The sequence below is a fragment of the Tachyglossus aculeatus genome, chromosome 23 (assembly GCF_015852505.1).
Source record: "Tachyglossus aculeatus isolate mTacAcu1 chromosome 23, mTacAcu1.pri, whole genome shotgun sequence".
Taxonomy (NCBI): domain Eukaryota; kingdom Metazoa; phylum Chordata; class Mammalia; order Monotremata; family Tachyglossidae; genus Tachyglossus; species Tachyglossus aculeatus.
Window position 1 is genome coordinate 6,154,671 of NC_052088.1, and position 12,460 is coordinate 6,167,130.

At 49.8% G+C, this 12,460-nt stretch overlaps 1 protein-coding gene across 3 annotated transcripts in view; it reads right to left on the minus strand.

The window, feature by feature from the left end:
• Nucleotides 1-12,460, minus strand: part of ZFYVE26 (zinc finger FYVE-type containing 26) — a 114,528-nt gene that overhangs the window by 15,828 nt on the left and 86,240 nt on the right. For 2 of the 3 annotated variants that reach the window (XM_038765604.1, XM_038765606.1), the window contains 6 exons: nt 11,474-11,505; nt 10,693-10,829; nt 9,396-9,616; nt 6,003-6,150; nt 3,745-3,954; nt 1,868-2,086 (listed from right to left, as the gene is read on the minus strand). In XM_038765604.1, the coding sequence (XP_038621532.1) occupies nt 1,868-2,086; nt 3,745-3,954; nt 6,003-6,150; nt 9,396-9,616; nt 10,693-10,829; nt 11,474-11,505 (967 nt within the window). The remainder of the gene's footprint in view (nt 1-1,867; nt 2,087-3,744; nt 3,955-6,002; nt 6,151-9,395; nt 9,617-10,692; nt 10,830-11,473; nt 11,506-12,460) is intronic. The other variant, XM_038765605.1, reaches the window with a different exon arrangement.

Consider the following 12,460-nt stretch of genomic DNA (forward strand, 5'->3'; position numbering starts at 1 on the left):
ACAGGTGAGGGAACTGAGGCCCAGAGAAGTGAAGTGACTTGCCCAAGTTCACACAGCAGACAAGTGGCGGAGCCGGGATTAAGAACCCACGACCTTCTGTTTTCCAGGCCCGTGCCCTCTCTACTACGCCGCGCTGTTATGCCAACCGAGGGAAAAATAGCGTCGGCTGCCACGGGGAGGTCGAGGGGCAGGGAGGGAAGGGTCTGGCTGGAAAGTCAGGTCTCTGTGATCCCCTGAAAATAGCCCTGGAACCCACTCCAATCGCAGCCCCGGCCTTGATGAACTAAAACGCACAACATGTACTTGTACACAACCCAGAGGACCTCACACCACTTGGTTCATAAATAACAGGCACATTGTAAACAGAAAATTTCAGAACAACAGTGGAGTCTCCTGGCCTCTCCTCAAACATTTCTCTTTTCCAGGCTCACTACAGTTGCCCTTTGAAAGAACAAATAATCGAGAGGTACAGTTGCCCTTTGAAAGAACGAATACTCGAGGGATTATTTGTTATTTCAAAGGGCAACTGTAGTGAGCCTGGAAAAGAGAAATGTCTGAGGAGAGGCCAGGAGACTCCACTGCCGTTCTGAAATTTTCTGTTTACAATGTGCCTGTTAGGTACGGTGAGTAGGTTGGTATTAGAGGAGCAAAGTGAACGTGCTGATTGTAGCAGGAAATCAGCGAGGTAAGGTAAGTGGGCAAGGTGATCGAGAGCTTTCAAGCCAATGGAAAGGAGTTTCTCACCGATGAAGAAGTAGATGAGCAAGTTGGGGAGCAGGGCAAATGGACTGAGCGGTTTTTTAGAGATCGGATCCAGGCAGCAGAGTGAAGTACGGGCTGAATTGGGAAGAGACAGGAGGCAGAGGGTCACCGAGGAGGCTGATACAGTCACCAAGGCAGGACAGGATTGGATTAACGTGACGGCAGTTCGGACGGAGAGGAAAGGGCAGATTTTAGCAGTGTTGTGATGGGAGAACTGAGAGGATCTGGCGAAAGACTGAATACGTGGGGCGAACGAGAGAGACGATTCGAGGATAACGTTAACATTTACGGGCCTGTGAGATGGGGAGGAGGGTGGTGGTATTTATGGTGATGGGAATGTCAGATTTTTAAATGTTTTCAAAATACCTGTCCCTAAAGAAACTCCATTTGATTTGGTCAAGTCATTTAACTTCTCTGTGGCTCCGCTACCTCAGCTGTAAAATGGGGATTAAGACTGTGCGCTTCACGTGGGACAACCTGATTACCTTGTATCTACCCCAACGCTTAGAACAGTGCTTGGCACGTAAGTAAACGTTTAACAAAAACCATCACCGTTATCATTATTATTATTATTCCTGGCCCACAGGGAGCTTACAGTGAAGAGGACTGAAAGTCCTTTTTGGTCTCGCAGGCGCGGGGAAATTTCACTGCCAGCAGAGTCATCTTTGAATCTCCAGGACAATAATAATAATAATAATTGTGGTATTTGTTAAGCACTTACAGTGTGCCAGGCATTGTACTAAGCGCTGGGATGGATACAGGCAAATCGGGTTACGCAGGTTCCAGTGACCACAGTGGAGGCTTTTTTATGAATCAATCAAAGGTATTTATTGAGTGCTTATTGTGCGCAGAGCATTGTATGTACTCAGCGCTTGGGACTGTGAGCCCCCCGTGGGACAACGTGATCACCTTGTAACCTCCCCAGTGCTTAGAACAGTGCTTTGGACGTAGTAAGCGCTTAATAAATGCCATTATTATTATTATTATAACAAGAGTTGATAATGATACGGCTTCCGTTTCTTCAGACTTGTAGCTGGCCAGCCAAGCTGTGGAGTGGGGTCAGAAGTTGCCTCAGGGGAAGAGGGGCGGTGATTTCGATACCCACCTTGCTCAGGACATGCAGCAAGGCTTCCCTCATGCAATTATGCCTCATGTAGAAACTGCAGATGGCCAAGTTGGTGCTGTAGTTGTGCAAATAGAAGAGGCACTCTTGGTAATAGGTGTTGTGCGAGATCTTCCCCTCGGGAACGACCTCCAGAGAGAGGCTCTGAGTCCTCAGAGAGGCTTCCAGCTCCTTCAGAGTGGCGAAGTAGTCATCGTCCTGCTAGGAGAAAAGGGGTGGGGGGGAAAGGAAGGAATAAAAGGGAAGGAAAATAAAGAAAAAAATCCATTACTCCAACCCCAGGGCTGTCACGCCGAGTATTGGACCAGGGTTGGCACCGGTGAGCTGAAACGCAAATAATAATAATGATGGCATTTGTTCAGCGCTTACTATGTGCAAAGCACTGTTCTAAGCGCTGGGGGGGGGGATACAAGGTGATCAGGTTGTCCCACGGGGGGCTCGCAGTCTTAATCCCCATTTTACAGATGAGGGAACTGAAGCACGGAGAAGTGACTTGTCCAAGGTCACACAGCTGACAAGTGGCGGAGTCGGGATTCGAACCCATGAGCTCTGGCTCCAAAGCCCGGGCTCTTTCCACTGAGCCACGCTGCAAAGAGAAGTAGTGTGGCTTAGTGGATAGAGCACGGGACTGGGAATCACAAGGACCTGGGCTCTAATCCCGGCTCTGCCACATCTCTGCCGGGTGACCCTGGGCAAAGTCGTTTCGCTTCTCCGGGCCTCAGTTCCCTCACCTGTAAAATGGGGATTAAGAGCGCGAGCCCCATGTGGGACAGGGACTGTGTCCAATCTGATTAACTTGTATCTACTCACTGCATAGAACGGTGCTGGGCACACAGCAAGCGCTTAACAAATACCATAATTACTATTATTATTCAAAGTCACTCACTGCATAGAACGGTGCTTGGCGTACAGCAAGCGCTTAACAAATACCATAATCACTATTATTATTCAAAGTCAGCGCTTAGAACAGTGCTTTGCGCACAGTAAGCGCTTAATAAATGCCATTAAAAAAAAAAAAGTCCAGCTGGCTCATCATCATCATTATCAATCGTATTTATTGAGCACTTACTATGTGCAGAGCACTGTACTAAGCGCTTGGGAAGTACAAATTGGCAACACATAGAGACAGTCCCTACCCAACAGTGGGCTCACAGTCTAAAAGGGGGAGACAAAACCAAACACACTAACAAAATAAAATAGGATATGTACATGTAATAAATATGTACAAACATATATACATATATACAGGTGCTGTGGGGAAGGGAAGGAGGTAAGGCAGGGGGGATGGGGAGGGGGAGAGGGAGCCTCCCTTCATCGAGCTGGAACGTGCCCTAACGTAAGTGTGAGGGAATATTTCCAGGCCGGCATCCTTCCCGGAGCGGTTTTGTCTCAGGATGCGAGCCTGGAGCTGCGTAGAGAAGCTGCATGACCCAGTGGAAAAAGCGTGGAAAGAATGTGAGTGGGGGCTTCCTGGAGCCGCGTAGAGAGGCTGGAAAGAGCGTGGACCCGGGTGTCGGGGTCAGAAGACCTGGGTTCTAATCCCGGCTCCGCCACTCGTCTGTTGTGCCCTCGGACGAGTCACTTCACTTCTCCGGGCCTCAGTTGCCTCATCTGGAAAATGGGGATTGAGACTGTGAGCTCCATGTGGCCAACTTGTACTTCCCAAGCGCTTAGTACAGTGCTCTGCACACAGTAAGCGCTCAATAAATACGATTGATGATGAAGGAGGGGGCTCAGTCTGGGAAGGCCTCCTGCAGGAGGTGAGCTCTCAGCAGGGCCTTGAAGGGAGGAAGAGAGCGGAAGAGAGAGAAGGAAGGCTCCCTGCCTTCAGGCGGAGGCTGGGCCGAGCCGGTTCTTACCACCGCCAGGATGGGCTTCCCCGTGGACTCCAGGTAGTCCACGACGTCCTGGACCGGCCTTGAGCCGTGGTTCAGCTGGTTGAGGTCAAAGGGCGGTTTCAGGCACCGATGGAATTTCTCCCTGGCAGCCACCAGGTCCCCTGCTTTGAGGCAGGCCATGCCCCAGGCGTGCCAGGCCCCGGCTGGGTCCAGCCCCGTCTTCGTGGACACCTGCAGGCAGAAATCACCATCATCATCATCATCATCAATCGTATTTATTGAGCGCTTACTATGTGCAGAGCACTGTACTAAGCGCTTGGGCAGTGCAAACTGGCAACATATAGAGACAGTCCCTACCCAACAGTGGGCTCACAGTCTAAAAGGGGGAGACAGAGAACAAAACCAAACATACTAACAAAATAAAATAAATAGGATAGATATGTACAAGTAAAATAAATGGAGTAATAAATATGTACAAACATATATACATATATACAGGTGCTGTGGGGAAGGGAAGGAGGTAAGATGGGGGGATGGAGAGGGGGACGAGGGGGAGAGGAAGGAAGGGGCTCAGTCTGGGAAGGCCTCCTGGAGGAGGTGAGCTCTCAGCAGGGCCTTGAAGGGAGGAAGAGAGCTAGCTTGGCGGATGGGCAGAGGGAGGGCATTCCAGGCCCGGGGGAGGACGTGGGCCGGCGGTCGATGGCGGGACAGGCGAGAACGAGTCCCCTCACTTCCGTCAGGGGACTCGGGCCGGGGACCAGAAACCCCAAAGCTTCCATCACCCCGTCAGCTCCTCGGGGGCGGGAGCCGCGTCTATTTTGATTGTACTCCAGCGGCGCGGTGCGGCGGACAGAGCACGGCGCTGGGAGTCCGAGGGTCACGGGTTCTAATCCGGGCTCTGCCACATGCCTGCTGTGTGGCCTTGGGGAAGTCACTTCGTTTCTCCGGGCCCCAGTTACCTCATTTGGAAAATGGGGACTGAGACTGGGACAGGGGTTCAACCCAATTTGCAAATACCGCAATTATTAATATTATCGTTATTACTCTTTCTCCCCCTCCAAGTACCTAGTACACTGCTCTCCACACAGTGTGTGTGTGTTCACGCGTGGATATCATCATCAATCGTGTTTATTGAGCGCTTACTACGTGCAGAGCACTGTACTAAGCGCTTGGGAAGTACAAATTGGCAACATATAGAGACAGCCCCTACCCAACAGCGGGCTCACAGTCTAAAAGATATATACATCCTGATGAATGAATCGATGGATGTGAAGTCTCAGGCAGACAAGTTTCAAAGCACAAGGTCACAGAGCAGACACGCTAATAATGATGGTATTTGTTAAGCGCTTACTATGTGCCAAGCACTGTTCTAAGCGCTGGGGTAGATACAAGGTCATCAGGTTGTCCCACGTGGGGCTCACAATCTTAATCCCCATTTTCCAGATGAGGGAACTGAGGCCCAAAGAAGGGAAGTGGCTTGCCCAAGGTCACACAGCAGACAAGTGGCAGAGCCGGGATTAGAACCCACGTCCTCTGACTCCCAAGCTCTTTCCACTGAGCCACGCTGCTTCTAAATAAATAATAATGATGGCATTGGTTAAGGGCTTACTATGTGCCAAGCACTGTTCAAAGCACTGGGGTAGATACAAGGTAATCATTCTGTCTCACGAGGGGCTGACAGGCTTAATCCCCATTTTTCAGATGAGGTAACTGAGGCACAGGAAGTTAAGTGGCTTGCCCAAGGTCACGCAGCAGACAAGTGGCAGAGTCAGGAGTAGAACTCATGTCCTCGGACTCCCAAGCCCGGGCTCTTTCCATTAATTCAAGCCGCTTCCTTGGCCCTACTCCGAATGGGCACATTTTATGCCTGCCCGTTTCCCTAATTCGTTTGCAAGTGTCTCAAGTCCTGCATTTTCCTGGGGAAGCAGCGTGGCTCAGTGGAAAGAGCGAGGGCTTGGGGGTCCGAGGTCATGGGTTCGAATCCTGGCTCCGCCACTTGTCAGCTGTGTGACCTTGGGCAAGCCACTTCGCTTCTGTGTGCCTCAGTTCCCTCATCTGGAAAATGGGGATTAAGACTGTAAGCCCCAAGTGGGACAACCTGATCACCTTGTAGCCCCCCTAGAGCTTAGAACAGTGCTTTGCACATAGTAAGTGCTTAATAAATGCCATTATTATTATTATTATTATTTACTCTCCCAAGTGCCTAGTATAGAGTTCTACCCACAGCAGGCGCTCAATAAATACAACTGAATGAACGCCGCCTGTCCCCTTCTCCTTACCTCAACTCCTAATTGATAGTATTCGGCTTCTAAAAGCTGGTTCCTTAGTCTTGTCACAGCTGCTGGTTGCAAAATTTGATCCAGAGACGGCACGTGGCGATAAGCGGCAGTCACTAAGATATTCAGCACATCCACCTTGCTGATATAACTGTTGGAAGAAACCATTCATTCATTCCATCGTATTTATTGAGCGCTTACTGTGTGCCGAGCACTGGACTAAGCGCTTGGGAAGTCCAAGTCGGCGACATATAGATACGGTCCCGACCCAACAACGGGCTCACAGTCTAGAAGCGGGGGAGACAGACAACAAAACAAAACATGTGGACGGGTGTCAAGTCGTCAGAACAAATAGAATTAAAGCTAAATGCACATCATTAACAAAATAAAGAGAATAGTAAATATGGACAATTAAAATAGAATAATAAATCTGTTCAAACATATATACAGGTGTTGGGGAAGGAGGTAGGGTGGGGGGATGGGGAGGAGGAGAGAGAAAAGGGGGCTCAGTCTGGGGCTAAATGTTCAGCGCTTAGAACAGTGCTTTGCACATAGTAAGTGCTTAATAAATGCCATTAGAATAAAAGCCAAGGTGCCAGCTTCTGTCCCAGAGCCATCTTTCCCTCTAGGGCTATTTACATTTGAAAATCATTAAAATCAGAGAAGCAGCGTGGCTCAGTGGAAAGAGTACGGGCTTTGGAGTCAGAGGTCACGGGTTCAAATTCCGGCTCTGCCACTTACCAGCTGTGTGACTCTGGGCAAGTCACTTCACTTCTCTGAGCCTCAGTTACCTCCTCTGTAAAATGGGGATTAAGACTGTGAGTCCCCCGTGGGACAACCTGATGACCTTGTAACCTCCCCAGCGCTTAGAACAGTGTGCTTTGCACATAGTAAGCGCTTAATAAAAAACATCATTATTAAAAGGCCGGGGGGGGAGACTACCAAGAAAACTAAACCAACCAACCCCGCCGCCCTCCGCCACAACTATACACCTTTTATTGTGCTGTCCTAATAATAATAATAATGATAATAATGATGATAATAATAATAATAATAATAATAATAATAATGGCATCAAGATGCTGTAAGTAGTCTCAGACAACACACACGTTCCCTTACTCTCTCTGCTCCTCTCAGGAGGGCACCTGGAGCGTTTCCAGTCCTCTACGAGCCTCGACTACGGGACGGAGAGTGAAGCAGAGGCCTACCCGTTCCATTCCTAGCTTGGCCAGTGGCTAGCGAGTGGAAGGCCATCTGCTAGAAGCAGCGTGACTCAGTGGGAAAGAGCCCGGGCTTTGGAGTCGGAGGTCATGGGTTCAAATCCCGGCTCCGCCACTTGTCAGCTGTGTGACTTTGGGCAAGTCGCTTCACTTCTCTGTGCCTCAGTTCCCTCATCTGTCAAATGGGGATGAAGACTGTGAGCCCCACGTGGGACAACCTCATCACCTTGTATTCTCCCCTGCGCTTAGAACAGTGCTTTGCACATAGTAAGCGCTTAATAAATGCCATCATTATACAAGCGCTTAGGACAGTGCTCTGCACACAGTAAGCGCTCAATAAATACGATTGATGATGATGCTACCAGTCAAAACTCGCCCGTGCTGGGCAGCGGCGGCACGGGAGAGAGTCAAGGGCGGAGACTCGAGTTTACGGCGCGGAAGGCGGCGATGGTAAGCCGCTTCCGGATTTTTGCCGAGAAAACTCTATGATGATGATGATGGCATTTATTAAGCGCTTACTATGTGCAAAGCACTGTTCTAAGCGCTGGGGGGGGGGGATACAAGGTGATCAGGTTGTCCCATGGGGGGCTCACAGTCTTAATCCCCATTTTACAGATGAGGGACCTGAAGCACGGAGAAGTGACTTGTCCAAGGTCACACAGCTGACAAGTGGCGGAGTCGGGATTCGAACTCATGAGCTCTGACTCCAAAGCCCGTTCTCTTTCCACTGAGCCATGCTGCTTCTCTATGGCTACACTACCGGAACGATGGCAGGTGGAGAGTGGGACATTCCGGGAGAGATGGGTCCGTGGAGTCGCTGTGGGTCGGAGACGATTCGACGGCATAAGACGAGACTCCCTCTCCCTTCTGTGTTACCTCTGTACTTGGCTCTGTACCCTTTAATCACTTGATATCCTTCCCACTCTCAGCCCCGTAGCACTTTCATACACTCCCGTAATTTCTCCCGGTGTCTGTCTCTCGCTTAAGAAAGGAAGCTCCTCGTGGGCAGGGAATGTTCTAGAGTCCAGCGTCCACATCCCGTCACCACCTCCCACAACCCTTCGTGGGGCTCAGATTACAGCCCACCACGGACTTGCCCGAAAAACAAATAAATGGATTTTGGAGTGAATTAAATCAAAGTACATATTTACATATTCTTGTACACATTTACTATTCTATTTATTTTGTTAATGAGGTGCATCTAGCTTTATTTCTATTTATTCTGATGACTTGACACCTGTCCACGTTTTGTTTTGTCTGTCTGTCTCCCCCTTCTAGACTGTGAGTCCGTTGCCAGGTAGGGACCGTCTCTATATGTTGCCAACTTGTACTTCCCAAGCGCTTAGTACAGTGCTCTGCACACAGTAAGCTCTCAATAAATACGATTGAATGAATGAATGAATGAATGAATGAATGAATGAATGAATGAATGAATGAAAGTGGTCTTTGGAAGGCCAAATGACTCAACTTAGATTAGCGTATTTTGGACACATCATCAGGAGGACTCATTCTCTGCAGAATCAATCAATCAATCGCATTTATTGAGCGCTTACTGTGTGCAGAGCACTGTACTAAGCACTTGGGAAGTACAAGCTGGCAACATATAGAGACAGTCCCTACCCAACAGTGGGCTCACAGTCTAGAAGGGGGAGACAGAGAACAAAACCAAACATACTAACAAAATAAAATAAATAGAATAGATAGGTACAAGTAAAATAATGCTAGGAAAAAATCCAGGGAAAATGTGGAAGAGGCAGACTGGCAGCTAGATGGATAAAGACCATGATAATGGTAACAGAAGAACCGTTAGAAAGGTTACGGATTATGGCAGAGGACAGGACGTCTATCCCTTGAGTCGCTATGGATCGGAAACGACTCGACCGCCCTTAATAATAATAATAATAATAATTTCATTTCCTCATTCTGTGGGTAGCCCTCTGAGGTGTATCGGCTGCTCCTTGTCAGGGATGGGCATTGATTCTTCCCAGCATCTCTCAGGGGAGAGGCCCAGAATATTTCCTTATATTACTGCCTATCTCCCCCACTAGACTGTGAGCTCGTTGAGGGCAGGAATGTGCCTGTTTGTTGTTCTACCGTACTTTCCCAAGCGCTCGGTACAGTGCTCTGCGCGCAGTAAGCGCTCAAGAAATGAACGACCGTGCCGGGCCTCGGTTACCTGTCGCAGAGGGCTAAGTCCTGGCTCCTCCCGGCTTTCACGAACATCATCTTGGCGCTGAAGAGCAGCTGCTTCATGATGGCCGTGAGCAGGCCCGCGTCCACCTCGGGGTTGGTCAGGCCGCGGGACAGGCTGCAGCAGTGCTCGATCAGCTGGTGGCCACAGGCGATGCCGTCGGAGTGTAAGTTCAGGATGGCGATGCACAGCGAAGAGCTGGGGGCCTGCGGGGAGGGGAGAGATAATAATAATAATGGCATTCGTTAAGCGCTTGCTATATGCAAAGCACCGTTCTAAGCGCTGGGGGGGATACAAGGTGATCAGGTTGTCCCACGGGGGGCTCACGGTCTTAATCCCCATTTTACAGATGAGGGAACTGAGGCACACAGAAGTTAAGTGACTTGCCCAAGGTCGCACAGCTGACAATTGGTGGAGCCGGGATTTGAACCCATGACCTCTGACTCCCAAGCCCGTGCTCTTTCCGTTGAAACACGCTGCTTCTCATCGGGGAGATGAAGACCCCGATTGCCTGTGTCCACTCCAGCGCTCTGTACATGCCTGGCACATAGTATGCGCTTAACAAATGCCATCGTGATTACTACTGTTACTCTTCCTGTATCACTGATGGGGAAACGGAAATCCCAATGAGGGGAAGCCGAATAATAATAATAATGATAACAATATGTGCCTATTATGTGTCAAGCACCGTTCTAAGTGCTGGGGTGGTTACAAGTTAATCTTTTTTTTTTTTTAAATGGCATTTGTTAAGCATTTCCTATATTGCAGGCACTGCACTAAGCGCTGGGGTAGATACAAGTTAATCAGGTTGGACCCAGTCCCTGCCCCACATGGGGCTCACAGTCTCAATCCCCGTTTTCTAGATGAGGTAACTGAGGCCCAGAGAAGTGAAGTGACTTGCCCAAGGTCACACTGCGGACGCGTGCCGGAGCGGGATTGGAACCCATGACCTTTGGACGCCCAGGCCCGTGCTCTATTCACTACGCCATGCTGCTTCTCAGCATGATAAATACTGGTTAAGCGCTTACTATGGGCCAAGCACTGTTCTAAGCGCTGGGGGAGATACAAGTGAATCAGGTTGCCCCACGTGGGGCTCACGTTCCAAGTAGGAGAGAGTAGGATTAATGCGCGAGGGTGGTCATTCCTTCCTTCCTTTGACCGTACTTACTGAGCGCTTACTGTGTGCAAAGCACTGTACTAAGCGCTTGGGAGGGTACAGTACAACAACAGACACATTCCCTGCCCAGCAGGAGTTTACTCACCACCCCCTTCCCGCTGTTACCTGCTCGTAATAGAACTCGCCGCGCACCAGCTCATTTTCCTCTTCGTTCAGATCCAGGGTCCACTCCAGCTCCGCGGCTTTGGGAAGCGGCACCACGGCGGAATACGGGGGACTCTCCCGGGCCGGACTCACCGGGGCTGGAGGACAGAGACCCCCACTTCAGCGGGCAAGCCCCAACGACGGCCGGCAGTCCCTGGGGGTGCCACCCCAGAGGCCTGACTCCAGCAGCCAGAATATTACCACTACTAATTAATAATTACTACTACTAATAATTACTAATTAATAATGATGATGGCAGTTGTTGTTGAGCGCTTACTCTGTGCCAAGCACCGTTCTAAGCGCTGGCGTAGACACGAGGTAATCGGGTTGGACGCAATCCCTGTCCCACATGGGGCTCACGCCCTTAACCCCCATTTATTCCAGATGAGGTAACGGAGAGAAGTTGAGCGACCTGCCCAATGTCACCCAGCAGACACGTGGCGGAGCCGGGATTAGAACCCAGGTCCGGGCCCCGTTTGCCAATCTCTCTCCTCTTTCACCCCCTTCGTTCTTCCTGCTGCGGGGGCGAGAGGGAATAACCGATACGGAATAACCCGGGCCTTACATTTGACGACCAAGCGCTTAGTACAGTGCTCTGCACACAGTAAGCGCTCAATAAATACGATTGATGATGATGATTGATGATAACGACCGGTGACAGCCAAGCTGCTCAGGTCCACTACAAGTTGAAGACCCTTCTACCTTTAAAAGGCAAAGGCATTAGAAAATGACAGGATCTCACCTTCTAGGTAGCTCAGATCCTCTTCTGCAACTCTGGAAACAAACAGAAATCGAAAGATCACTTCCGGGCCTTGTGAGATTTTCTCTACCTTTGCTCTCTCCTAATCTCTCCGGAAAATTCCTCTCTACGATTAAAATTCAAGGAGCAAATGCGGCCTTGGCTCATCTCACGGCCACGGTGGATCAGTGCTGCGAGGCCGCTCCCTTTGGGCAGGGGCTGGTTGGAATAATAATTGTGGTATTCGTACCATACTAAACACTGGGCACAGTCCCCGTCCCGTGTGGGGCTCACAGTCTCAGTCCCCATTTTACAGATGAGGGAACCGAGGCCCGGAGAAGTTAAGCGACTTGGCCAAGGTCACACCTTGGAAGGTTACCTTGGTGGCCTTGCCGTGTTTTCTTGAGCTCTCAGAACGTCTCTCAAGTGCTTCACAGGTTTATCCGGTCAGACGTGAGGGCTCTTGCCAGGCTTGCAAAGATCGGACTCAGTGTTGGACGGCCGACCATTTTTTCATTGAGTTTCTGAATCTGAGTATTTTTTAATGGTATTTGTTCAGAGCTTATTCTGTGCCTGGCACTGTACTAAGCACTGGGGTAAATACACGTTAATCAGGTTGGACACAGTCCACGTCCCATATGGGGCACACAGTCTTAATCCCCATTTTACAGATGAGGCCCAGAGGCGTGTGGCGACTTATCCAAGGTCACATTCATTCAATCGCATTTATTGAGCGCTTACTGCGTGCAGAGCACTTTACTAAGCGCTCACACGGCAGATAAGTGAAGGAGCCAGCATTAGAAACCAGGTCCTGAGTCCCAGGCCTGTGTTTTAGCCGAAAGACTACGCCGCCCATCATACCTTCTGGGTCCTCTCTTGATGCTGATGCAATTACCATTGGATTTTTTTCTCTGTGATTCCCTGATAATAATAATAATAATAATAATGGTGGCATTTATTAAGCGCTTACTATGTGCAAAGCACTGTTCT